The sequence below is a fragment of the Amblyraja radiata genome, chromosome 28, assembly GCF_010909765.2.
Source record: "Amblyraja radiata isolate CabotCenter1 chromosome 28, sAmbRad1.1.pri, whole genome shotgun sequence".
Taxonomy (NCBI): Eukaryota; Metazoa; Chordata; class Chondrichthyes; order Rajiformes; family Rajidae; genus Amblyraja; species Amblyraja radiata.
The window spans coordinates 10714950-10738290 of record NC_045983.1 but is presented as its reverse complement, the minus strand read 5'-3'; the positions used below and the strand labels follow the sequence as shown (position 1 = coordinate 10738290).

The following is a 23341-nucleotide window of genomic DNA, read 5'->3' as shown; positions in this document are numbered from 1 at the left end:
ACCCCAGCATCTACACACTGTTGAAAGAATCATAGATCAGATGGGCAGAACATGTCATAAGAAAGTCTGATAACAGAATACCATGCAGCTTCTTTATGGAGAGCAGACTGAGGGTAAAAGATCGCGGTGGACTGAAAAAGGGATTTAAAGACTTTATTAGAAAACCTCCAATGAGTTTCATCATTGGAATGTCCTGTCTGGTGTACCCACATAACATGAGATGCTTGTTCATATGTTGAAGCTAGAATAGGGGAAGTAAAGAGATAAAGAGAATTAAAACATTTTAAACCACTGAAGCTACAGCATTCCTACACCTGTTCCCTGTATGAAAGGAATTTTCGAGCCCACATTGTTCTTATCAACCACTTCCATACACATTGCAGCGCTATAAACTGAATGCGATGCTCTTACTAGAGAATGATTGATAAACAACATTCTCTGAGGATAAAAGAAACTGCTGGAGGTACTCAGCGGGTCTGGCAGCATCTGTAAATGGTAATGAACCGGTTTTGGGTGGGGACCCCTCATCAAGACTGGAATAGAGGGAAGATAGCTGATAGAAAAAGGTTAGGGGAGGGTGTGGGCAAGAGCTATCAATGATAGATGATGCCAGGTCTGAAGAATGGTCCTGACCGAAAACATCACCTATCCATATTCTTTAGGGAAGCTGCTTGACCCACACCTCCAATTACTCCAACATTCTGAGTCTTTCCTTTGTAAACCAGCATCTACAGTTCCTTGTTTCTACTAAATCAGTGATTCCCAACCTGTGGCCATAAAGGGGCCATGGCAAATTTCAGGGGGGGCACAGAAAAAATTTGGGATTTAGGGGGCCACTTTTTTCCGCTAATAATGTCAGGGGGGGGCACAGAAAAATTAAAGAGCCCAAGGGGGCCATGAACTAAAAAAGATTGGGAACCACTGACAGATGCTGTAGTAGACTCGGCTTGTACACGCTAGAATTCAGAAGATTGAGGGGGGATCTTAAAGAAACTTACAAAATTCTTAAGGGGTTGGACAGGCTAGATGCAGGAAGATTATTCCCGATGTCGGGGAAGTCCAGAACTAGGGGTCACAGTTTAAGGATAAGAGGGAAGTCTTTTAGGACCAAGATGAGAAAATCATTTTTTACACAGAGAGTGGTGAATCTGTGGAATTCTCTGCCACAGAAGGTAGTTGAGGCCAGTTCATTGGCTATATTTAAGAGGGAGTTAGATGTGGCCCTTGTGGCTAAAGGGATCAGGGGGTATGGAGAGAAGGCAGGGATGGGATACTGAGTTGGATGATCAGCCATGATCATATCGAATGGCGGTGCAGGCTCGAAGGGCCAAATGGCCTACTCCTGCACCTATTTTCTATGCTCTACCAACTGTGCCACTGTGCTGTCCTCGACGAGTTGCATCATGGCTTGGAGTGCATACTGTCGTTGTGTCCTTGGGCAAGACACTTCACCCACATTTGCCTGTGTGTGAATGTGTGTGAGTGATTGGTGGTGGTCGGAGGGGCCGTAGGCGCAGAATGGCAGCCACGCTTCCGTCAGTCTGCCCCAGGGCAGCTGTGGCTACAGAAGTAGCTTACCACCACCGAGTGTGACTGAGGAGTGAATGAATAATGCGATGTAAAGCGCCTTGAGTATTAGAAAGGCGCTATATAAATCCCATCCATTATTATTATTATGGCTTGGTAACGGTTAATTCTAATCTAACACACATGAATGCAAGACGTTCCAGAGTGGTGGGCGATATTCTCTGCAATGTATTACGTTTGATTATGTACTTAACTTGTGATAAACATGTCATGGACTGGAAACATTTACTCTACCTCCAAGGAGGTGTATTTTTGCTTCAGATGCAGCCTCTGGGCTGCGCTGCCCCTTTAAAGACCTGCAGTGCCGACACTTGGTCGTGAGGTGGCTCTGCGGCGGTTGGGCGGGAAAGCGGCGGCGCTGCCGGGAGGACGGGCCTCCTTACTGAAGTGGCCGCCCGGAGGCTGCAGGAGTGGCGAAGCTGCCAGTTCTAAAGATGCAGAGGGACCTGGGCAGCTTTCCGCTACCACCCGCTCTGAGAGCCAAGCTTATTGCCTGCGGTTTCCAGAGCGCTGAGGATGTTACCGCGGTGAGAGCCAGCGAGCTGAGCAAAGGTACAGGCCGTGAGCTACCGTAACCCGCCGTGGGCAGGGGCATTCTACCGTGACTAACCGAGGACAGAGGCGCGCCACCGTACCTCAGTGAAGAGTCTAGACCCGAAACGTCTCCTATTCCTTTTCTCCAGAGATGCTGCCTGACCCGCTGAGTTACTCCAGCACTTTGGCAAAGCAGCGTCTACAGTTCCTTATAGTACGCGCCAATGGCAGGGTTTAGTAACTGAGTGGTTTATTGTGCCATTTCAGAGGACATCATGTGGGTCCGGAGTGTAGGGTAACTATGACCCGTTACATTTTGTAAATAGATCAGATGAGATTTGATAGTTATATGGTCACCATTACACAGACTTTTTTTAATTCCAAGTTTATCCAAAAATTCTCTCGCTACCAAATGGTGTAATTCGAACCCCTGTATCCAAATCATTGCTCCAAGATTTTGGATTACTAGTCCAAATAAGATTGACAGTCCTAACCTCTTTCCCCAAGTGAAAATGTCAAAGACTAGAGTGCTCAGCTTTAAGGTGAGGGGGGGCAAAGTTTAAAGGAGATGTGCAGGATACATTTCTGAAGTGTGGGGTTTAGGTCAGGGGTGGAGGTGGAGGCAGATGTCATAATTATGTTTAAGATGCTTTTGGGTACACATTAAAATACAAAGTATGGAGGGATAAGTATCATGTGTAGGCAAAGGAGATTAATTAAACTTGGCATCATGTTCGGCACAGACTTTGTGTGTTGAAGGGCCCGTTCCTATGCTGTACTGTTCTGCAGTTCCTTCCTACACTATACTGTTAGAAACATAGAAAATAGGTGTAGGAGTAGGTCATTCGGCCCTTCGAGCCAGCACCACCATTCAATATGATCATGGCTGATCATCCAAAATCAGTACCCCGTTCTGGCTTCCCCCCCCCCCCCATAGCCCTTGATTTCCTCAGCCGTAAGAGCTAAATCTAACTGCCTTGAAAATAAACTAGTGAATTGGCCTCCACTGCTTTCTGTGGAAGAGAATTCCACAGATTCACAACTCTCTGGGTGGAAAGGTTTTTCCTCATCGTAGTCCTAAATGACCTTCCCCTTATTCTTAAACAGTGACCCCTGGTTCTGGATTTCCCCAACATCGGGAACATTTTTTCCTGCTGTTTCTATAAGATATCCTCTCATCCTTCTAAATTCCAGTGAATACAAGCCTGTCGACCCATTCTTTCATCATACGTCTGTCCCACCATCCCGGGAATTAACCTCGTGAACCTACACTCCCTCAATAGCAATAATGTCCTTCCTCAAATTAGGAGACAAAAATTGCACACAATATTCCAGGTGTGGTCTCACCAAGGCCCTGTACAACTGCAGTAGGACATCCTTGCTCTTAAACTCAAATCCTCTCGCAATGAAGGCCAACATGCCATTAACTTTCTTCATTGCCTGCTGTACCTGCATGCTTACTTTTAGTGACTGATGTACAAGCACACCCAGGTCTCGTTGCACCTCCCCATCTCCTAATCTGACACCATTCGGATAATAATCTGCCTTCCTGTTCTTGCCACCAAGGTGGATAACCTCACATTTATCCACATTATACTCCATCTGCCATGCTTCTGCCCACTCACCCAACCTATCCAAGTCACCCTGCAGCCTCATAGCATCCTCCTTGCAGCTCACACTTCTATGAGCTATGTCTGACACAGCAGCATCAAAACATTTTTTATCTCCACCTGATTGTTTACCAGACTGTTTGAGCAGCAGAGGGAAGTGTTTCCTTTTTTTTCAGAGCTGTTAATTCCTGATCCTTCTTGTCACTATATAGAGGTAGGCATCTCTAAAGAGGAGGCCTTGGAAGTCCTACAGATCGTGAGATGCAGGAGCTCTGGTGAGGAATCCCAGCAGAGTGATGGGTTGCCATCATTTCGGAAATGCACAGCCCTGGAACTGCTGGAAGAAGAGCATGCTCAAGGCTCCATAATCACCTTCAGCTCAGCTCTGGATGAAGTTCTAGGGGGAGGGGTGCCAGTTGCCAAGATTATGGAGATTTGTGGTGCTCCTGGTGTTGGTAAAACACAGCTAAGGTACGAACCTTCGCCTCGTCTGTGAAACTCAGCCTTGCCATAAACTCAGTATTGCCATATTTTATAGCAATCTACTCGTCACTAGTATTACTCCATGTCTGGCACTTGCCTTATTTTTTAGAAAGCCTCCTTCAATTGAGTTTGTTACTTTTGTTATGTTCGCCGGAATCCACTGCCTACCTGCCGTGTTTTGTTGGATTCTGCCTTTCATTGGTTTGAAGTACCCGACCCTTTTCAACCTTCCACAGAGATAACGCCCTCCGCATTTCCTCGGTTGACTCATCTCACACCACCCAAGCCATCCCCTATCCAGGTACTTTCCCCTGCAACCACAAGAGATGAAACACCTGTCCCTATACCTCCTCCATCCAGGAACCCCAGCAATCATTCCTGGTGAGATAGAAGTGTTGTGCATCTCCTTTAACTTAATCTACTGCATTGTCTGCTAGTCTTGCCCATGCATCGTTAGAAGCTGCTCCTTGCCTCTGTGTGGTACTGTTAGTATGTCACCAACTTTGTACTAAAAATCTGCAAAATCCAATTTTGAGAGCTGATTCGTCAGCTTCTTTGCAGTCAGAGGATGGCGGCTTCAGCGCCTCAATGGGTAGATGTACTGCTTGGAGCTGTGTATGAGCAGCCCAGGTTCATATCCCTGGGCTTACATCTGCATTGGCTTTTGGTCAGGTAGCTTTGAGTGTTGCCTGACCGGATGAGTTACTCCAGCACTTGATAGGCATGGGTTCCAGCTTCATGTGGCACTTTAGTGACTCTTGCTGGGAAGGCTATGTGTTGACAGGTAGGCCAGTAACTAAGTTAATTAGCAAAAATGGTTTAACAAAAAAAGAGATGAGAATTGCAGATTGACTTCTAATGTGCTGTCTGAAAGGGCAATGGAAGTCAATTCAATAGCAATGGAAAACTAATTGAAAGTACCAATTTCTGGTGATGTTGGGAACGGAAAGGGCAGTGGGTCCAGTCATACGCACAAGAGATTGCAGATGCTGGAATCATAAGCAATAAACGAGGTGGTGGAAGAACTGACCAGGTTAAGCAGCATCTGTGGAGGGAAATGGACATTTGGGATCAGGACCCCCCTTTGTGAAGATGAGTACTGACGAAGGACGCATGGCTGTGGTAGCGAGTCTGCGTGTGAATGTAGCCGAAGAGCAGGAGAGTTGTAGGAATCGATGGGGGAGCAGTGAGAGAGAGTCTTGCAGAACTCCCGTCGAGAGGAGAAGAACTTCTTCAAAGTGGGTAGTCTCATCCGTCTGATGAAAGGTCCCGACCCAAAACTTCATCTGTCCATTTCCCTCCTCTGCTGCTGCCTGACCCGCTGAGTTCCTCCAGCAATTTGTTTGGTGGGTCCAATTAGAGGGCTATTTGAAAGAGCAGAGGCTGATATCATAGGCAGAGTGCCTCTTTCTGGGCAGTTAGATGTTCTGATTTATCCCGCGACTGGAAGGCCTTCAGCTCATGGTGATAGGAGCAGAAGGATCTATGTTGAGGGCCAATGATTGAAGGTCATTGGCATTAGAATTAGAGGGGAGATGAGTCATTATTTTTTAACCCAGAGGATGGTAGGGTTCTGGAACTTTCTGCCTAAAAGGATGGTGGCAGCAGAAACACTTGTCACAGAGATGACCCTGAAGAGCCCAAGAGAGTTTGGGAGGGAGGGTGAGCTTTGGAAGAGTTTTTTCAGCTGTTGTGGTATAATGAATTGAATGGATTCTTTCTATGCCATAGTTACCTGTTTTGACATAGATCTCAGCCGATCTATATCTCTGCTCTGTCACAGTGCAAAAACAGGCCCTTTGACCCAACTTGTTCATTACGAGTAAGATACTCTATCTACGCTAGTCCTGCCTGCCCATGTTCGGCCCATATCCCTCTCAACCTTTCCTATCCATGCACCTTATTGTTGTTACGGTACCAAATGGTGCTCAGGGCCTGGCAGACATTGACGCAGAGACAACAACCTGGCTGCTCAACACCCGGCTTAAGATCTAACTATTCCTTTGGTTTATTTATGTTTCATTTGCTAGAAGCAAGAAGTTATAGTACTGGCCTCCTACCTCTTCTGGCAACTTGTTCAATATACCTACAACCCTATGTGAAAAAGGTTGCACGTCAGATTCCTATTAAATCTTTCCCCTCTCCTATATCCTCTGGTTCCTGATTCCCCTACTTTGAGTAAAAGATTCTGTGCATTCACGCTGTCTATTCCTCTTTTGATTTTATATATCTTTATAAGATCACCCCTCAGCTTCTGCTCCAACGTATAAAATCCCAGTCTGACCAACCTCTCTCTAAACCGCAGGGCCTCAAATCCTGGCAAAATCCTTGTAAATCTTCGCACTCTTTCCAGCTTAATGATATCCTTCCTATAGCAAGGTGAAAAAAACTGAACATAATACTTCAAACCAACCAGCAACTGCAGTTCCTTCCTACAAAATACTCGAAATGTGACCTCACCAAAATCTTGTACAACTGTAGCATAATATACCAACCTGATTGATGAAGGCCAATGTACCAAAAGCCTTCTACCTGTGATGCCATTTTCAGGGAGTAATGTAAATGGTTTTGATATCTACAGAGATATATATTCACGAGAGTGAGGGGGCGGAGGTGGAGTGCAGTCACTATTACTGAGAAGAAGGTGTTTGGGCAGTTGAAAGTTCTGAAGGATAAGTTACATGCACCAGACGGACTACACCCTAGTAGAGGTAGCTGTAGAAATTGTGGACTAATTTGTAGTCAGACGCGTGAAAGTTGCCTGGTTGAGGTTCAGAAGAACATTGTGCTATTTAAAGCATTGGCAAAATGATGGTGGGTTAAAAAAAGTGTAGAATCTGGTTTGCTAATCTGTATATTTAAAAACAAATGTTGCCCTGTTATATAGACTCGGTTCAGTCTGAAGAAGGGTTTCGGCCCGAAACATCACCTATTTCCTTCGCTCCATAGATGCTGCTGCACCCGCTGAGTTTCTCCAGCATTTTTGTGTACCTGTTATATAGACTGTTGTGTTGATCCAGAGTACAAAGTTATTTGGAAGTCACTCTAGCCAAGGACCAACACAATGGCAGAGACTGGCAGGGGGCAGTCAGGGTGGATTGTGTAAGAAGGAACTGCAGATGCTGGTTTAAACCAAAAATAGACACAAAAAAACTGGAGTAACTCAGCAGGACAGGCAGCATGACTGGAGAGAAAGAACGGGTGATGTTTCGGGTCGAATCCCTTCTTAGACTGGTTAGGCATAAGGGGAACAAGTAATATAGACAGCGATGTAGAGCGATAAAGAACAATGAATGAAAGATATGCACAAAAGTAACTATGATAAAGGAAACAGGCCATTGTAAGCTCTTTGTAGGGTGAAAAGGAGAAGCTTGTGCAGCTTGGGTGGGGGAGGGATAGAGAGAGAGGGAATGCCGGGGCTACCTGAAGTGAGAGAAATCAATATTCATACCACTGGGCTGTTAGCTGCCCAAGCGAAATATGAGATGCGGTTCCTCCAATTTGGCCTCACTCTGACAATAGTGGAGGAGACTGAGGACAGAAAGATCTGTGAACGAATGGGAAGGAGAATTAAAGTGTCCAGCAACCGGGAGATCAGGTTGGTTCGCGCGGGCTGAGCGAAGGTGTTCCGCGAAACAATCGTCAATCTGCGGTTGGTGTCAGGGTGGAAGCCAGGAACAATGGGGACAACCTGTGTATTTGTAAACTACTGAAGGACCTTAGTGGGTCAGGCAGCATCTGTGGTGGAGTGAAATGGATAGACAAAGTTTTTAACCAAAAGATCCTGATCTGAGACAGCATCTTTTCATTTCCCTCTGCAGCTGCTGCTTGACCAGCTCACAAGTTATAGGAGTAGAATTAGGCCATTCGGCCCATTGAGTCTACTCCGCCATTCAATCATGGCTGATCTCTGCCACCTCGGACTCAATCAAAATGATAGCAAGCAGTCTTGGAAGCCTTACCCCACTACTCAAACCTCACGTCAAAAACCTCGGCGTGATATTTGACTCGGCACTGAAATTTGACAAACAAGTCAATGACGTGGTAAAAGCTAGCTTCTTTCAGCTTTGGACGATAGCTAAAATAAAACAATTCCTCCACTTTGATGACCTCGAAAAGATCATCCACACATTTATCTCCTCCCGCCTAGATTACTGCAACTCTCTTTACACTGGCATCAGCCAATCTTCCCTGTCCCGCCTGCAACTGGTCCAAAAAGGCGCAGCGAGACTCCTGACGGGCACCCGAAAAAGGGACCACATCACCCCGATCCTGGCCTCCACTGGCTCCCTGTGCGGTTCCGTATACATTTCAAAACCCTCCTCTATGTCTACAAAGCCCTCAATGGGCTTGCCCCCTCCTACATTAAAAATCTTCTCACCCACCACTCCACCTCCAGGTCCCTCAGATCGGCCAACTTGGGGCTGCTGAATATCCCGCGGTCTAGGCATAAGCTTAGGGGCGACCGCGCCTTTGCGGTTGCAGCTCCTAGACTGTGGAACAGCATCCCCTTTCCCATCAGAACTGCCCCCTCCATCGACTCCTTTAAGTCAGGACTAAAATCTTATCTATACTCCCAAGCCTTTCCTGACGTCCACTGAGCGAGGGCTATATGTATATATGTATGTAGTTTGTTTGTTTATACTATTCTTATAACAAATGTAAAGCACTGGCCAACGAGAGTTGTTTTTTTAAATATGCTATATAAATAAATGTGACTTGACCTAATCCCATTTTGCTGCTTCTCCCCATAACCCTTGACACCCATTCTAATCAAGAACTTGTGTAGGAAGGAAACACAGATGCTGGCTTATATTGAAGATAGACACAAAACGCTGGAGTAACTCAGCGGGACAGGCAGCATCTCTGGAGAGAAGCAATGGGTGACTTTTCGGGTTGAGACCCTTCTTCAGATTCTGAAGGGTCGAGACCCGAAACGTCACCCATTCCTCTCCAGAGATGCTGCCTGTCCCTGCTGAGTTACTTTAGCATTTTGTGTCTATCTTCAAATCAAGAACTTGTCTATCTCTGCCTTAAAAATATCCACTGACTTGGCCTCCATAGCCCTCTGTGGCAATGAGTTTCACAGATTAACTACCCTCTGACTAAAGAAGTTCCTTCACACCTCTCTTTAAAAGAGCGCCCTTTAATTCTGAGGCTATGACCTCTGGTCCGAGACCCTCCCACCAGTGGAACCATCCTTTCCACATCCACTCTATGCCTTTCATTATTCTGTACGTTTCAATGAGGTCCCCCCTCAACCTTCTAAACTCCAGCGAATAGAGGCCAAGTCCTGTCAAATGCTCATCATATGCTAACCCACTCATTCCTGGAATCATTCTTGTAAACCTCCTCTGGACCCTCTCCAGAGCCAGCACGTCGTTCCTCAGATAAGGTGCCCAAAAATGCTCTCAATATTCCAAATGCGGCCTGATCAGTGCCCTTTAGAGCCTCAGCATTCCATCTCTGTTTTTGTGTTCTGGTAGGCGGCGCGACTCTCGTCAGCTGCGGCCTCTGCAGTCCGTCTGCGTTTTTATTATTTTATGTCTATGTTTTTATGTAGTTTTTGTTATTTTTGTTGGGGTATGTGTGAGGGGGGGTGTGGGGGGGTTGGGGGTAACTTTTAAATCTCTCCCTGCACGGGAGACCCGACCTTTTCTTTGTCGGTTCTCCGTTGTCGTTGGGGCTGCAATGAGGAGCGGCCTCCAACAGGAAGACCGGGGGCTGTGGTGCCGACTACTCACCTCACCGTCGCGGAGCTGGCCGAGTCCAGAGCGGGTGGAGCTGTGGTGGACGCTGCTGCGACCCGACCCCCGGAGATTCGGTGGCTGCAACTGCGGGTTTGGCGGACGGTAACACCGGGAGCCCGCGGGTCCCTGGGGGGAGACCGCTTTTCGGGGCTTCCGCAGCGGCGACTTCTCCCGCCCGAGTTGCGGGGTTGAAGAGCACCTGGAGCGGGGCCTTACAGCACCGCCCCGCGCGGCTTGGAATGGCTGCGGGCTGCGAGCGCACGCCGGAGGCTCTAGCACCAAGACCCGGTGTGCGACCTTGCATTACCCGGCGTGGCTTAATGGCCACGGGACAATCGCCATCGCCCGCCGAGGGCTTTGACTTTGACTCTGACATCGGGGGGGAGAGTGCAGTGGAGAGAGAAGTTTTTTTGGCCTTCCATCACAGCAATGTGATGGATGTTTATGTAAATTATGTTGTGTCTTGGGTCTATTTGTTTGTAATGTATGGCTGCAGAAACGGCATTTCGTTTGGACCTCAAGGGGTCCAAATGACAATAAATTGAATTGTATTGTATTGTATTGTGTTCCAGTCTCCTTGATATAAATTGAATTTGCCTTCCTTGCTACTGATTTTACTTGCAAATTAATTCCTGCCCAGCACTCCCTTCCCTTTGCCCCTCCGATTTCTGGATTCTCTCTCCATTTAGAAAATAATCTACGCCTTTATTCTTATTACCAAAATGCATGACTCTGCACTATGCTATACTGTACTGAATTTCATCTCCCACTTCTCTGCCCACTCTCCTAACCTGTCCAAGTTCTTCTGCAGAGTCCTTGCTTCCTCTCGACTGCCTGCCCCTCCACCTATCTTAGCATCATCTGCAAACTTTCCCCCGAAGCCTTCAATCCGCAGAGTTCCTCTGAAGGTTTGTTTCTTTTGCTCAAGAATGCAGCATCTGTAATCTACTGTGTCACCTGTGTATCTGTGATTGCTTGGTTTACTGAGACCCTCTCTCTAATTTTGTTCAACTTTGCACAGTATCCAACTAGTTGTGGACGCACAGATCCCTGAGTGCTTCGGTGGTCTTGGTGGGGAGTCTGTGTACATCGACACCGAAGGCAGCTTTGTCGTGGAGCGGGTGGCCGAGGTTGCCCAAGCTGCTGTCCACCACTGTCACCTCATTGCCGAGTCTGGTCAGGACGAAGGTATGCTGCTCAGCTGAGCTCAGCCAACTGGTACAGCAAAAGGGGGTGGGGATGGGGCAGTAGGAGTTCCCTCGTCATTTGAGGTGGGCCATTAAAGTTGGCGTGGTGTAGACTTTGTTGGACTTCCCGCTGTGCTGTACTTCAGCAGGAAGCTCTTGCATTTCCAAACCAGAATCACATTCCAGTTTGAGCAGAAATATGAGGTGGAGAATTCCCTGCACAGTACCGTGGGAATGCTGCATAGCCAACATCATCATGTAATGTTAAACAAGTGTAGTTCTGTCCCTCGAGTCCATATCAAAGATCCCAGAGCACCATTCCAAGAGGAAGGGTATTTTGAGAATACCCGTCGCACACCTTATCATCTCAATGCTACATGAGGGCTTTTCCTGTGCACTGTGAATGAACTTTAAAATAAAGTCAAATATGGGCATTAAGACTATACTTATGATGCATAAGGTCATAAGTGATAGGAGTAGAATTAGGCCATTCAGCCCATCATCTACTACATTCAATCATGGCTGATCTATCGCTACCTCCTAACCCCATTCTCCTGCATAGGAGGCTTTATTGCTTTCCATCACAGTGAGGAATGTGGAGGAGCCGCTGTGATGGATGTTTATGTTAAATTTTTATGTGGTTGTGTGTTTTGTTGCTTTTTTGGTATGACTGTATGGCAAATCAAATTCCTCGTATAATTTATATACATGTTTTGTTTTCATATTTGGCTAATGAAATTAATTACAATTCTCCCCATAACCTCTGACACATGTACTAATCAAAAATCTATCTATCTCTGCCTTAAAAAATACACTGACTTGGCCTCGACAGCCTTCTGTGGCAAAGAATTCCACAGATTCACCACCCTCTGACTAAAGCAATTTCTCCTCATCTTCCTAAAAGAATGTCCTTTAATTCTGAGGCTTTGACCTCCAGTCCTAGACTCCCACTAGTGGAAACATCCTCTCCACATCCACTTTATCCAAGCCTTGCACTAGTCTGTATGTTTCATTGAGGTCCTCTTTCATTCTTCTAAACTCCAGTGAGTACAGGCCCAGTGCCGACATAGGTTAACCTACTCATTCCTGGGATCATTCTTGTAAACCTCTTCTGGACCCTCTCCAGAGCCAGCACATCCTTCCTCAGATATGGTGCCCAAAATTGCTCTCAATATTCCAAATGTGGCCTTACCAGTGCCATAAAGTGCCTCAGCTTTATGCCATGAACAAGTAAAGTTCAATTACCGAAAGGTAAAGGTTTGAAGCTCAGTAAAACTGATAATCTAGCACCCTTGGACTTTATTACTAAACTAACACACTTTCAAGAGTGTTTTATTGTCATATGTCCGAGATAGGACAATTAAATTCTTGAATCATTAGATATTCCTCATATTAATATAGGTGTATAGATCAGGTAGACAGTCAGAAAAGTTAGACTGCGTGGAAATGTCAAAGACGAGAGGGTGTAGCTTTAATGTGAGATGGCCAAAGTTAAGAGATGTGCGCGGCATGTTTTTTACACAGAGGGTGTTGAGTGCCTGGAACATGCTACCTGGCGTGAGGCAAATACTGAGTTTCTCCAGCACTTTGTGCTTTGCTCAAGATTCCAGCATCTGCAGTTCATTGTGTGTCTATATCCTATCATCTGTTTATTGACGGAGTCTGAGATTGGGAAATTGGCACCACAGAACAGAGAAACAAGACTGCTGATTGCCCATCTGTAATGAGAGTGGGCAATAAAATTTTATTTTGATGCAGTGTTTTAATATGGAATGTGCTTCCTTAAACAGCATGGAAACAATTTATATGGCAAATGTCAAAAGAGATTAAATTCTAGCAAAATATAAATTTGCAATGCTGTGGTGATAGAGAAATGGGACTAAGGGGACAGCTCAAACGGCCAGCACACGTCTGAATGGGTTTTCTTCTGACACTGAATTACTTTATTACAAAATTTGCTTTTCTAAAGTGCCTTTTGAAACCACAGTATGTTCCCTGGCGCTTCATAGCCGCCTAAATCATATAACAGCTAAGAAACAAGCATTCATGTTCTTGAGCTCACAAAGCCAGGAGCTCTTGAATCTCAAATTTAAAATTGTTGATTGCAATTTTGGAGGAAAGTCCAGTATTGGTTCTCTCCTGATAGTGAGCCCTGCTCTCTGGGGAATTGGATAAAGGCTGGAGCACAGGGCAGAGGTCCTCAGCAGACACCCCACTTTCCTGCCCCCTCCCTCCGATGGACATGACTCTACATCAAATGCTGCCACCATAACACTGATCTCTCCATGCGGAGGATGCTGTGGAGAATCATGAGAATAACAATGGATGTTAACGGGTAGCAGATTCCAGCTCTGTATTTTCTTTGAGTTTAGAAGATTAAAAAGACAATATATAAAATGTTTTGTTGATTAAAATATTTTGTTAGAGCCGTTAGAACTATTTCCAGAGGCACTTCATTCCAGTCCGAGGGATATAATCAGACATGGTCTTGTCCAATGTATTGTTGGAGCTCTGGGATTTGGGGGGAGGTCAAATGTCAGTGCAAGAAGTGAGACTGATGGCTTCTGCCCTGCAGCCCAGCGAGAGGCAGTGAAAGAGTTCACCGTCTCCAGCATCCTCTCTCGCATCTACTACTTCCGTTGCCGTGACTATGTGGAGCTCCTGGCGCAGGCTCACCTGCTGGATGACTTCCTAGCTGAACATCGCAAGGTAAGGCGTGGTCGAGACCTAGACTGTTCCTCCAAGATTCGGCTGGTGGATCATCTCCTTCCTGGAGATGTCCTCTTTGGATCACCGGTCATTCTGGTGAAGGTCCTTCCGTTGTGCCATTAACCAGAGAATTCCAGGATTTAGACCCAGTTATTGTGAAGTGATGGATATGTTTTTATAAGGAGAGTTTCGACAAACTTGGATTGGTTCCTCTGGAACGTTGGAGGTTGAGGGGAGACCTGGTAGAAGTATCTAAAATTATGAGAGGCATAGTTGGGTCAGAAACTTTTTTTCAAGGTGGAAATGTCAAAGACTAGAGGGCATAACTTTAAGGTGAGAGGTCCAAAGTTTAAAGGAGATGTCTGGGGCAATTTATTTTACACAGGAGTTGGTGGAGATTGATACAGCAGAGACGTTTATGGATATGCAGGGAATTGAGACAATGCCTCATCAGCCACTACAATGATTTCATATCTGTTGATTCATGCTTTGTATCCATGGACTCCCAATCTCCTGTTTTCTCCTCCTTGGCCCTTTAAGATCTTAATGTGGAGCCATGTAAATTTAAAAGAGTGCATTTTAGTGAATTAAATTGCACACAGCTCCTTCTGCATCTTGCAGGGAAAAAGCGGGTAAACGGGTCAGATCTCTTTTGGACCACAAGATAGCGCGTAACTCAAACATTTTCGGCGCAACCACAGGGATGAGAGTGTACTTTAAGCTTGTCAGAATTCAAGCTCCAGCTTGTCAAAGAGGCCAATGTGTGCTCAGTGTGGCCACTGGGGGGAGCAGTGGCTTCAATTTAAAGGGCAAGTGTATTATACACAGAGGATGGTGAGTGTCTCGGACACCCTGCTGGGGAAGTAGAAGTGGCATTTAAAATACTTTTGGATAGGCATATAGATATGCAAGGAATGGAGGGATATGGGTTATGTGCAGATTGATAAGTGATGGTCTTAGCAACATGTTTGGCACAGACATTGAGGGCCAAAGAGCCTTGTTCTTGTGCTGTGTTGTTCTGTTTTCTAAATTGACTCTGTGGCCCCAGGTAAGGTGCTACTGGCTCAGGTCCTGAGACTTGCATTTCTTTAACAAAAGAGTTCCTTGGCACGTCACCAAAACACTTCAGGAGGTATTAGGTCACTTTGACCTAGCTGTAGGATAAAGTTTTATGTTTAAAGGAGCACCTTCTAAGGAATGAAACCGAATGTTGATGGGAGGGTTAGGCAGAGCTCCTGGCCCAGCCAGCTGTACACTAACATGTTTGGGGTATACGGGAGAGCAAAATTCATGGAACTGCAGCAGTTCCAGATTCCCACAATCTTCCTCTTCCCCGTTCCCCTCTGCCCCCTCCTCTCTGCCTAGCAGCACATCACCTTGACTTGGGAATACATAACCATTCTTTTAGTGTCACAGGATCAAAATGCTGCATCTCCCTGACAACACTGTGAGCAACTTTGCCTAAAGATATTGCAGAAGTCCAAGTCAGAGCCCTGGATGTCCAGAGATGGGAGACAGAGGGTAGCAGGCAAGGGTTGGTCTGAGTGGGGAAACCTGGGGTCAGTAACTTGTGAGAGAGTCCAAAGGAGATTCACGGGGCTGATTCTTGAGCTGAGGGCTGTTCTATCCAGAAAAGCCAGACAGGCTGGGTCTGATTTCCATGGATTTCAGAAAAATGAGGGGTGACCTGATTCAAACATTCAAGATCCTAAGTGGGCCACAAGGAACTGCAGATGTCGGAATCTTATTCAAAACACGAAGTGCTGGAGTATCTCGATGGCCAGGCTGCATCTGTGGAGGGCAATAGACAGTTGACATTTCGGGTCAGAAGAAGGGACCTGACCCAAAACGTCGCCTCTCATTCCCTCCACAGATGACCAGCTGAGTTACTCCAGCACTTGGTGTTTTGCTCAAGATCCTAAATGCGCTTGAGATGGTAAATGTTGAGCTGTTTTCTTTAATGCTACAAAAGCTGCGCTCCCTGCCTGGGGTTGGGCTGAACTCTGTTCCATGTTTTCCCAGGTGCGGTTAGTGGTGATTGACAGTATTGCCTTCCCGTTCCGCCACGACCTGGAGGATCTGTCGCTGCGGACGCGGCTGCTGAATGGACTGGCTCAGCAGCTGATCACCAGGGCCAATGACCACAAGGTGGCAGTGAGTAAAACCTGGCATCCGCCTCTCCCGGGACTAGAGTGGCAACAACCAGGCTGGAACAGCACACAGCTTCAGTTCATTCTGATCTGCTCGACTGCTTCACTCCATGACCTCACCTTGGCTGGGGGGGGGGGGGGGGGGGGGGCATCCTCCTTGTGTAGAGAAGGAAGCCATTTAGCCATTATGAAACTGAAGCCTATGTTTGCTCTTGGACTGTTCCCAGCCCCGCCCGGTCCCTGGGGCGATCCCATTCAATCATAGAAGGATAGGAGACGTTTTGGGCTGGGAATCCTTTCTTCAGACTTCTCCACATATTTTTGTCATGCAAGAGCAAACTAGAGAGAGAATGTGCAAACTCCACACAGCACCAGAGGTCAGGATAGTACTGGCATCACTGCACCTGTGAAGTGGTGGCTGTGCGAGCCACACCACTGTGCTGCCCCAGACAAGGCCAGACCTGGTTTCAGTCAAGAAGACTAAAGGACTGCAGATGCTGGCATCCGGGACGAAAGATAAACTGCTGGAAGAACTCAGTTGGTGAAGCAGCATTTGTGGTGCAAAATAAATAGTTGATGTTTTGGGCCTAATACTTTTGTAGACAAAAGGTGCTATTGGGTATACAACGCAATCTAGTTTTAACTTTTGAGAGACCACAAACAAAGTACTGATCCTCATGCAGGGTCTCGACCTGAAAGTGTTGACCATCCCTTGGCCTCCACAGATGCTGCTTGACCTGCTGAGTACTTCCAGCAATTTACTTTTTGCTCTTGTTTCCGTCAACACTGCTTTGGAACCGGACTCTGAGAAAAAATATTTTATTCCAAATTGTTATCTGATGGGAAACTGACCTGTAATGAATGAGTTCATAACATCTGATTAACCCAATGATTAACGGGCACAGTGGCACAGCTGGTAGAGCACCAGGGACCCGTGTTCGATCCTGACCTTGGTTGCTGTTAGTGTGGAGTTTGCACATTCTCCGGGTGCTCCGGTTTCTTCCCACGTTTCAAAAGACATTCAGGTTAATTGTGTGTGTGTGTGTAGGTTAGTGGTAGATACTGAAGGAAGTTGATGGAAATGAGGGTAGAATAAAATAATATGTGATTAATGCAGGATTACTGTAACAAGGTGATGGCTGGTATGCTGGGACACGTTGGGCCGAAGGGCCTGTTTCTGTGCTCTATCTCGCTCTTGCACGCTCTCTCGCTGTGATAGATTTGTTCCTCGCCTTGCAATAGTGACCATTTACTCTTTCAGGTGGTGCTGACCAACCAGATGACCACACGATTTGGGGAAACCCAGTCTACGCTGGTACCTGCACTCGGTGAGAATCCATAGTTTAAGGCTAGCTTTGTATTAAAAGAAGCGTTGCAACTCTCCGGGGCACAGGGTCCAGCTTATTCACCCACATTCTCTACCCCGTTCTCTCCCCGCCCTGTCAACACAGTCGTGTGTATGAACACGCAAAGACGTAACAAATACCTGCATTTGTGTAGCACCTTAATGTATAAAATCCCAAGCACTGATTATTAGCAGGCAATATTTTACACTGGGTCAGGCAGTGAGGTCAAGGGGCAGGTGAATCAATTGCTTGGTGAAGAGGTGGGGTTTTCCCAAATTATTTCTTACAGCACAGGAGGTTGCCCTTCAGCCCAACTAGTCCATACATGATCACTGGGGAATCCTATTCTCTCACTGGCTTTCTCTGCAACCCCTTTTCCCTCTGCCCAGCAGTTCTGCCATTCATAAAACAAGGAGTATTTTGAACCTATCAATCTGAATGTCTCTGGGATGTTGGAGGAGACCCAAGTGGTGAGAGAAAGGACAAGGAAACTGCACAGATATGGTGCTGGAGGTCAGGATTGAATCTGGTCCCCGAAGGTGTGAGGTAATAGCTCTACCAAATTGTATCCTAAAGGTGAACGAGGCTGAGGAGAGGTTTAGGGAGGGTATTTCTGAGGTTTAGTCCAATGGTAGAGCAGTGGAAATAGGGAATACATGGGAGATTGAGAGATACAGGGCAGAAGAAAGGTGCCAAGGGCTTTGACGAGACACTGGTACGAGATCTGCCTTGCCCTGTGTCCTTTGTAATCTCTGTGTTGGCCAATGACTAGGTAATGTCAGCCTTTCTCCCGGAGTAGCCACGTGATTGGCCAATAGCCATGACCCATGACCTTTTGAAATGCAAAGATGGCAGCTCTGCTCCATCACCCTTGGGCAGCTGGCCTCGGGCAGCTCGAGCATCTGAGTGACGTCCACTTTTAGGTTAAAGTCCAGCTAGGGTTCTGTTACCATGATATAACCACTGGTGGACCATAGCACAAGCACTGCCAAACCCATACGTCCAGAACTGGTGGACATGGACAACTTGTCTCCTCAACAGTAAACACAGCGTAGTAGACTTGATGGGCTTAATGGCCTAATTCAGTTCCTATCATTTATGACCTTATGACATTAGTAACAGGACAGGGCATAAATTTCAGCAACAAACCTTATATACCTATAAGGTCAAAGGGGCTAAGTTTAAAGGAGATGTGTGGGGCAAGTTTTTCTACACAGAGGATGATGGGCACTGGTAATGCACTGCCAGGGATGGTGGTGGTGGTGGCAAATATGACAGCTGTATTTAAGAGGCTTTTAGGCACATGGATATGTAGGAAATGGAGGGATATGGATCATGTGCAAGCAGAGATTAGTTTACCATGGCATCACGTTTAACTTGGATATTGAGGGTCGCAGGGCCTTTTCCTGTGCTATGCTGTTCTATGTTCTGTGGTCATACCATATTTTAAAAGGTCACGTGTTTGGTATGGTTAAAATGGCTCCAGTGTGTGTGTGTGTGGTGTTATTTAATTAATATTAAACTATGGTGTAGCTGGTGCCTAATATTCGTTCATTATTGCCTTCGTACCAGGATTTAAGTTCTTGGACTACTATGTTGATCAAATGTAGTTTATGCAGGGTTAAAGTTACCCAGACAGTGGTCAACACAGAGATTCCAGAGCCTCGCACTGCACTGGATTTATGTTCAAATCCTCCCAGTGTCTGCTTGCTTCATCTTCCTAACCTTGTCTATCCTTGGATCTTAAGTAAATGTTCTATAACTAGTCCAAAAATTATTGGACCAATACAGCACATCAAACAAATACATGTGCAAAATGCAACATCACAGAATGTTATCTAAAAAATAGATTTAAATATTCTCTTGCATTTCCTCCATCCATTTCTAATGGACAATTCTCACAAATAATTTTTTCTCACTTGCCCCAATTTCATCTTTCATTCAGAAGAACCTAACTCTTTTTAACCTAATTTCTCTGCAGTACTGCCTTTCTGAGGTACAGGTTTAACTCTATCCCAGCTGTTGGCTTCTCTGTGGAGTATTTGTCTGCACCTTGATTTGCAAGCATCACCTAGTTTTCTCTCACACCTGAGTAACTGAGAATGCCAGGACTGCTTCTCCGGAGCAACTCTTCCCACCTTCATGCTCAAGAATAGCCTCACTTAATGGACAATAGATGGTTTTCCCAGCATAATATCTTTAGCACAGCGGGAGAGGGATGCCTAATAAGCCTACTTTACCATGAGGTCACTACTTTGCTTCCCTCCTCAGTTTTCCTCATCCAATTCCTTAATTCATTCCCTTAAATCCTGTGTTAGTAACAATGTCAAAATGCCCGCCACCCTCTGGGGCAGAGAATTCCAACAATCCGTAGCCTGGCTGAAGAAATCTTCTCTTCTCTCAGGCCCACGTAGCAGAGTTTTATTCTAAGGTAGCGGCCTTGCGTCCCCAGACTCCGTGTGCTCGGTCAAGCAGAACCATCTTTGGTAGTTAGTAAAATTCAACGGGATTCTCCAAAGCTCCAGAGTCTATTGTCCTGGGTTTAACAGAGATCTGACGCTGCTAAAGATGGCTTCTTGTTTTGACCAGGTGAAAGCTGGGGTCATGCAGCCACCGCTCGCTTGATTCTACACTGGGAAGGCAACCTCAGGTAAGAGATGAAACAGGTGTATTGAACATGTGACGGCTGAGTGAGATCATAGTTGCCACTGAGCTTTGTTGCCCCCAGTGGGGAGGGGTGAACCAGCCCTGTGTGAACAGGCACTGCCATTAGTTTAGAGATACAGCATGAAACAGACCCTTCTACAACTGAGTCCATGCTGGCCATCGATCACCCGTTCACACTGGTTCTATGTTGTCCCACTTTCTCATCCACTCCCTACACACTAGAGGCAATTTTACAGAGGCCAATTAACCTACAAACCCACACATCTTTGGGATGTGGGAGGTAACCGAAGCACCCGGAGGAAACCCACAAGGTCACGGGGAGAACGTGCAAACTCCACCTGGACTGTGCCCAAGGTCAGGAATGAACCTGGGTTTCTGATGCAGTGAGGCAGCACATGCACCACTGAGCCTTGTCTTTTGATTAGTTGCATTGAACAAAGCCACTATCCATGTGACAATAACAAGATGGGTAAATTGGGCTTAGTGGCCTTTAAATCCATTGTAGCATTTCAATTTGTTTAACATGTCTGAGCGTGGTCTTCACCAACAAGGTTGATATTAATCTGCCGTTTATGTGTTTAGGTACTTAATGTATTCCCATTCCAGGAGATGTTCTGCCTTTTTCTCACCTTAAAAGTGATAGGAGCAAAGTTTAGAGGAGATGTGTGGAGAAGTTATTTTACACACATCGGTAGGTGAGATAGTGGTGGAGGCAGATGCAATAGTGGAGTTTACGAGGATATTAGACAGGCACATGTAGGGAATGGAGTGATATAGATCACATGTAGGCAAAGGAGATCTCAGTCTGAAGAAGTGTTTCGGCCTGAAACGTTGCCTATTTCCTTCGCTCCATAGATGCTGCCTCACACGCTGAGTTTCTCCAGCATTTTTGTCCACCTTCCATTTTCCAGCATCTGCAGTTCCTTCTTAAACATACTTTAACAATATGTTTGGCGCAGACATTGTGTGCCGAATGGCCTGTGCTGTACTGTTCTATGTTCTCCATGTTGGTGGTGAAGAGTCACATGTAGGCCCTGACTGGGTAAGGGGCAAAGTTTCCTTTCTCTGCATGTACTAATGAACTGTTGCATTTTCTAATCACTGTCCATTGTTATTACTGATTCCTGTTTTGTACAAATTAAGTTCACAGCTCAAACAATCATTTTGCTGGTTCATTGGTCCAGGAATGTGGCTAATACATTACTCTACCCTTAAAGTTAAATGTGGGACAATGTAGTAAAGCCAGAGTTTATACTGTAAATGTAAGTTGAATTAAACTGTAAAGTGAAACTGCTCAGTCTAATTTAATGTCACGTCCAGTTTATAAGGAAGGATAGTTTCCAAGAAACTGGCAGACATGAACTGAGCTGTTTGTGCAAAGTCCTTTCAGCTTTTGCTCTCTTTCCTCATTAGGTTTGCTTCCCTCTATAAATCGCCAACTCAAAAGGAAGCGACAGTACCATACCAGATAACCGTGAGTCCTCTGCCAGTATCTCAATTCTACATTTAGTTTTGAGGTTTGCTAGTTTCAAGAAACTGTTCACCCCTTTCAACAGATAATAGTTTTAGTTCTAGAGATACAGCATGGAAACAGCGCTTCGGCCTATCGAGTTCATGCTGACCATCGATCACTCATTCACATAGTTCTATGTTTTCCCACTTTCTCATGCACTCCCCAAGGGGCAATTTTTTGTGGCCAATTAAACTAAAATTCCATGTCTTTGGGATGCGGGAGGAAACCAGAGCATCTAGCGGAAACTCTTGCTGTCAAAACATAACGTGCAAACTCCACACAGGCAGCACTCGAGGTCAGGATTGAACCTGGGTCTCCGGCGCCATGAGGCAGCAGCTTTGCCAGGTGCCACCTTAAAGGATGCTCCCAGTTCGGGAATGGTATGTGAAGAGAGATTGTTGGGGACAAGATGGGAGGAGGTGCAGTGATGAGAGGTCCCAAGGGCAGGGAAGACAAAAATAGAGTTGTACAGGGAGAAAAGAAAGATAATGGAAATGTTAAAAGGGAGTGTCTGGGACGAGGAGGAAAGAGGGATTTTAGTTTAGTTTAGATTAGAGAAACAGTGTGGAAACAGGCCCACATAGTCCACGTCGCCCAACAATCACCCTCCTTAGGTGTGTATTTCTATTCCACACACTAGGAACAATTTACAAAAGCTAATTAACCCACAAACCTGCGCGATTTTGGAATGTGGTGGGAAACCAGAGCACCCAGAGAAACCCCACGCGGTCCCAGGGAAAACGTACGAACTCCGTACAGACAATGTAATTGCTTCTCTCCTATCCCTATTTTTCCATTTTCAGTCACAGGGTTTTCGTGACGTCCAGCCGCCAGAGCCATCTTCAAGTTCTTCTGCCAACCCACGTAAGCGCCCGCGGACAGATGACCAGGATGGGCGGTGATGTGACTCATTCCACGTTGATCCAAGTGGCGTCGTGAGAAACAAGCCCGGCGACCCCGTGTATAGTCATGGATCCAAGTGGGTGGTTGGATTTGGATCACTGTTGGGTCCGAATTGGCAGCAGGTTCTGTGAATCTGAATGGACCGGAGAACTGTAAGTTTCCCCTTGTAAGGAGGAACTGGCTCTCCCTGCCCTTTGCCAGGTTTGCTCTCTTGCCCACTGAACCTGAACCTGAGGATCGCTGGACAATGGTCCGTGATGGAAGCTGGATCTCCTTGGTTTCACACGTTCAAGGAGTTAGAACCACCTCAGTCCCTTCCTCCAGGAGTCCACATTTTTTGCCAGTTTTATGTTCCTGAATCAGCACAACCTTTAACGTTTGTTAAAGCCCTCAAGGTGTTAATTATTATTTTATCTCTTGTTCTGATGTGTTGCAAGTAAATACATTTTGTGGTCACCTTTCAGGATGGCATTGGTCTGTCACCCACTGCTGCAGCACTTACCTGCCTGACAGGAGTCTGATAACATTGTTATTTTATTGCTACACCTGTGATCCTGGGATCTGGTTCATGTGTTCAATGGTGGTGGTTATGGAATTTCAATTCCTTTAATAAAATAAATCTATCTATCTATCTTCTATTCTAACCATCTATCTATCTATACATCTACTCTCTAGAATTTAGGAGATTGAGAGGGGATCTTATAGAAACTTACAAAATTCTTAAGGGGTTGGACAGGCTAGATGCAGGAAGATTGCTCCCGATGTTGGGGAAGTCCAGGACAAGGGGTCACAGCTTAAGGATAAGGGGGAAATCCTTTAAAACCGAGATGAGAAGAACTTTTTTCACACAGAGAGTGGTGAATCTGGAACTCCCTGCCACAGAGGGTAGTCGAGGCCAGTTC

At 46.0% G+C, this 23341-nt stretch overlaps 1 protein-coding gene across 5 annotated transcripts; it reads left to right on the top strand.

Annotated features, from left to right (window-relative positions):
• The first annotated feature begins 1911 nt into the window (after nt 1-1911).
• Nucleotides 1912-23075, top strand: rad51c (RAD51 paralog C). 5 transcript variants are annotated; one of them, XM_033045764.1, is made up of 9 exons: nt 1912-2139; nt 3944-4202; nt 10986-11152; nt 13727-13860; nt 15883-16008; nt 17272-17338; nt 19946-20006; nt 21437-21497; nt 22340-23075. In XM_033045764.1, exons 1-9 carry the CDS (start codon nt 2022-2024, stop codon nt 22436-22438), a joined length of 1092 nt encoding a protein of 363 aa, XP_032901655.1. In that variant the 5' UTR covers nt 1912-2021; the 3' UTR covers nt 22439-23075. The 5 variants fall into 5 exon arrangements, 4 of the variants coding, with proteins under 4 accessions (XP_032901655.1, XP_032901654.1, XP_032901656.1 ...); XM_033045763.1 differs by having other exon boundaries at nt 15883-16014; XR_004416076.1 differs by lacking the exon at nt 13727-13860 and having other exon boundaries at nt 15883-16014; nt 22340-22478.
• Nucleotides 23076-23341: the final 266 nt, after the last annotated feature.